The sequence below is a fragment of the Rhincodon typus genome, chromosome 35 (assembly GCF_021869965.1).
Source record: "Rhincodon typus isolate 14 chromosome 35, sRhiTyp1.1, whole genome shotgun sequence".
NCBI classification, from domain to species: domain Eukaryota; kingdom Metazoa; phylum Chordata; class Chondrichthyes; order Orectolobiformes; family Rhincodontidae; genus Rhincodon; species Rhincodon typus.
Genome location: NC_063366.1, coordinates 18879011 through 18883782, shown reverse-complemented (window position 1 = coordinate 18883782; position 4772 = coordinate 18879011). Strand labels below are relative to the sequence as shown.

The following is a 4772-nucleotide window of genomic DNA, read 5'->3' as shown; positions in this document are numbered from 1 at the left end:
TTGTTATCTTAGCCTAAAAATGTACCGTTTACTGTTACTCTTTAATTTATGTTTGTTAATCCTGAATATATTTTCGTATATTGTCTCATCCCATGCACTTTAAATTTGTTTTCTAATCTAATTCTAGGACCTTATTGAAGGTTTGGAAAGTTCAAACACGCTACATTCCCTAGGTCCCATTATGAATTTCGCGAGAAACTTCCAAACAAGTGAAAAGGTTGTGCTTTGTCAAACGTGAGCCCCCCTTTATAAATCCTCGTTGATTCTGTTCAATCTCACAATTATTTCCGAAATATCCACCAGTTACATCATTAACAATCGATTTTAATTTGTTTACTCCAACTGACGTCATGCTTGCAGATCTGTAGTCCCTGACTTTCTCCCTCCCTCTTTCTTAAACAGTGGGATTACAATTGAAAGTTTCCAAACTACACCAACACTGCAGAATTGATCTAATTTTGAAAGATAACCACTATTGCATCTGTTAGTACTATAACTATCTCTTAGAACACGCTAGGTCAAATTGATTGGTCCCGGATATTTGTCACATTTTATTCACAATTATTTCTTCAACACTACTCTTTTTTCCCACTCATACTAATAGATTTCAGTTCAGTTCTATATTCACGCTTAAATATTTTAAGGAAAATTCTTGCACCACAACTTTGGTGTTCATTAGATTTTCCTAGTCCGAATGTATATCCATGCATGCCACATTCCACTTGCCACATTATGCTACTATTTTAGTTCATAGTTATATATACATTGTCTTGGATTGACGAACAATGCAGGATTTTACTGGAATAGCAGAAAATTCTGCGCCATCAAGTGCCAAGAACAACCTATACATTTAGAAAATCCAATTTCATTTAACAAAAAAAAACTGTACTGGTGGACAGAAGAGATACTTAGTAGATCAAGTCACCACGATTGCAATCAGAGAACATTGTCAGAAAGATGATTAATGATAAAGCAGTTAGTTAACTGTTCACTGCCAGAGTGATTATAGGGGGGAATGACGGATGATCGTTTGAAAGTGCGTTAATGAAACAGATATCTATTATAATTTGTGGCTCACTGCTGTGTGTAGGCTAATGATGTTTAAATGACACAGAATAGGATGAACAAACAATGTAAAAATAATTGCCAGAAAATTATGGAACCCAGTTCATCAACTCCCACACGAACCTCCCCCAGTAAAAATGCATCGCAGAGACCCACCATTCAAGTAAACGTCCAGCTCCAACAGCTTTTTTGTAACGCCAGAGCTAGGTAATGGGCGCTCCCAGTACTATAGGTAGGTTCACGAGGAAGGCAGCCGTGGATTCTGGAGTGATGCACTTTTGGGGGATTGATCATGAAGGCTTGCCCTCTTTCGAAAGTGGGAACTGGGTATTTTAAAGCAGTTAGGAACGAAGGGGGTGCTTTCATGTTGTGAGTGTGGATGTAGGTACTGAGGCACTCCCGATGAGCAAACGCACGCTCCAAAGCTAACACCCTTCTCTTTCCTTCTCATCATTTTAAAAGCCTTGAAAAATATTTTGCTGTTGAAGCACGCCCATGAGAGCACGCCAACTGCATCATGGCGTTGACTAAGTAGGAATGTGATCAACTGAACTTTTAACAAACTCAGTTCACTCTTATTTGCATATAGTGTGCGGGGTGTCCATTTTGGCACCTGGTACTTTCCAGGTTATGAGGGTTTTCTCGTTGATTGTTGGAAAGATGCTGGTCTAGACATCTGCTCTATTTAACATGCCACCACCCCGAAACTACACCAGGCCAGATCTCATAACTTCCATCCAGTCATATTGCTCCAGTCATACAAGTCCAGTTAACTGAACCGACAAATGTACACCTTCAAAGTTCGCGAGAGAGCAGCTAGGTTAGGAACAAGGTTTTTTAACAAATGCATCTAGAATAAAGAAAATGCTGGAGTCTCATAAAGCGAGCTTATTGCTCAGCTAATAAATTCACGCATCACACATGGTGTTGATTAAAATGATGAACGTCAGTGAAATTGTGTACTGACAAACGGACAGCAATGATTTGGGATATTCTGTTGGAGAAAGCGGAGTTCCTTTTAGAGAAAAGTTTGCAATGATGCCTATGTAGAGAAGTGGAAATTACGTGATCAGTTAAAAACAAAAGCCTGGAATAAGAAGTTAGTCTAATTTAAGCATAATCATTTTTTAAAAAAAAACTTTTGTTCGTTAATGTCCATCAGGAAAGGAAAATGCCATCTTCACCATGGTCTAGCCTGCACATGATCTAGAACTAGAGCAACATAGTTGACTGCTAACTGCCCTCTGGGCATTTATGGATAGACAATTACCATTGGTCGTCAGAAATTTTAGCAATGCTTCTACGATCTATGTAGAGAAGCAGAAATGATGTGACCTGTTTACGTCAGGGAACAAAACTCACTGGGAAAATATATAGCCTCAGCAGGGTAAAATCTCATTGAAATAAAATGCATCACATGCAGTCATCAGCTGATGCTAAATGCTAGATTTATTTTTGAAAATGATAATTAGCAGAAACGGTTAGGTATAGAGGCAGAGACAACATATATTAGAGACTGAAAGGAAGATTGTTAAAGAACAAATACCGTTAGCTTAATCAAGACCATTTAATATCTCTGTGGAAAGTGAGCATGCCCCAGCTTGACTCACGTTTAACCATTTTCCAGAAAACGGCTGAAAAGGGATTCTGTGGGAATTCCTTTACTAGCTATGAAAAAAAGAATAGATTTAGGAAGCTCAATAAAGTACAAGATCACAGCCTATATTGGAGATTGAACTTATTCCAAGGAAATAGAATAAAATAATAAATGAATTGATTTTTTTTGTGACAATGTATATCTCCACACTGTCATTGTATTCAGAACTATTTAACATAATGCATAGCATTTAAACTTTTAGAGCCTCCTTATGCCGATTAGAAGCAATCCAAGACCTTTGATCGATTTTTTTTTTGATGAGTATATTCTCTCTATTGTAATTGTAGGCTTTTGCTACACAAAAATTAGTTAACTGTTTACTGAGTTCTTCTGCCTTTGTTTTTGAAACTAAAATTAACTGACCAAATTTCTGAATAATTCAGCACATTCTGAACATTCTGAGGCTACTAAAGGGTAAAATGTGGTTAATATAGCAGATAATTCATAATGGTATTGAATTGTAGAACAGCTTAAGGTTTCGCATGACTTAGTTCTACTCCTGAAATGGATTCCTCTTCTTATGAGAATAAGTTCAGAAGTCTATAGGCTTGCATCAATTGTTGAGTAAGAGCCGGCTTGATTCAAATATATAAGGTACTGAGAAGTCTTGACGGGGTAGACACGGAATAGATGCTTCTACATGCTGGGGAATCTAGAACTAGGATCACTATTTAAGGGGTCGCCCATTTAAAACAGACGTGGGAAGTTTTTTTTTCTCATAAAGTGTCTGGAATCATTGGAAATCTCTTCTTCAATGGAAGGGAAAACATGAACATTGTTTTCAAAAAAAAGATGAACAGGTTCTTGATAAACAAAGATTATACATTGCCAAAGATTATACATTAGGCAGGAACGTGGAGTGCCTGAGTGGCCTTGCAGCTTCGAGATACCAAGTGGCCTGCTCCTGTGTGAATTTTGTACATTCGTATTGTAATTTTTATGTTATTATGCTCTTGTTTAAGCAACGACAATATCCTTGACTATGCCACTTGAGTAATTGGCAAATTTAAGCTGATGGGGGTGCAGTAAGGAATATATATCTTCAAGATGAAGGGTCTAGGCCCGAAACGTCAGCCTTTCTGCTCCTATGATACTGCTTGGCCTGCTGTGTTCATCCAGCTCTGCACCTTGTTGTCTCTATATCTTCAAGATGTTTAGAGCAATTAAGACTTGAGATTAAATATTCTTAAAAGGCCTAGGATATTCTAAGGAGATAAATATTGTTGTTAAAATAGTGTGCACTCATTTTGATTTAAAATTGCATTCCAAAGAAATTGAGATTTAACAAAGTCTTTGTCCTTTTATGTTAAGTATATGCAGGTATTCGTTTCACGTTAAAAAGAATTTTACAAATATTTTCCCAGCACCTTACTCTCTACATCTTCTTAAAAGCATAGCCTGCTTATCAGCATCTCTGAAACTGCTATTGATTTGAATAATTCCAAGTTCTTGCAAAGGCATTGTGGACGTTTACAAATGAGTCTGGGTGGACTATCATCTTACAATACCTCGAATGTTGATTGCAATTAGGAGGACTATGTTTGGCCAACCTTGCCAAAGTTGTAATCCGAGGCCTTAGCACGTCATGAAATAATGCTGCTGAAGCACCTCTAAGTTCCTTCAGTGAATCCTATCCTGAAACAATTTCTGTTCAATCTGTTCAGGGGCTCCGCCCATTCAAATTTCACCCTCTTTGAAGTCTCAAAATGTAGATGAAATGTGATTAAATTCGAACCTTCATGGAAAGTCGCTTGGTATCCAAATAAAAGTGACATATAGATGCTCGTTACTGCTCTTAAAGAGAATCCTGTAGGATCTAATGCTTCTCTTACTAATGCCAATTGATTGTCCATGTCGGGTTTATAATTGTCAGACACAACGATGCATATAAAAACTTTTCTGTACAAATAACAACGTGTTTGTATCTCTGTTTAAGGTTCTGTTTTCTAACCCAAGCGTAGTAGAAATCAATGATTTGAAGCAATCACACGCACTCTCTCTCTCACACACACACACACACACACACACACACACACACACACACACACAC

The 4772-nt window shown here is 37.5% G+C and overlaps 1 protein-coding gene across 2 annotated transcripts in view; it reads right to left on the bottom strand.

The window, feature by feature from the left end:
- The window catches only part of LOC109930526 (natural cytotoxicity triggering receptor 3-like), a 21291-nt gene that overhangs the window by 10209 nt on the left and 6310 nt on the right, over nucleotides 1–4772 (bottom strand). The window contains exon 6 of one of the 2 annotated variants that reach the window (XM_048616751.1): nucleotides 3806–3927. The exons of the other annotated variant lie outside the window; for it this stretch is intronic. Within the exon in view, the coding sequence (XP_048472708.1) occupies nucleotides 3899–3927 (29 nt within the window). The 3' untranslated portion in view covers nucleotides 3806–3898. Of the gene's footprint in view, nucleotides 1–3805; nucleotides 3928–4772 lie in introns of those variants that run through there. 2 annotated transcript variants of the gene reach the window in all.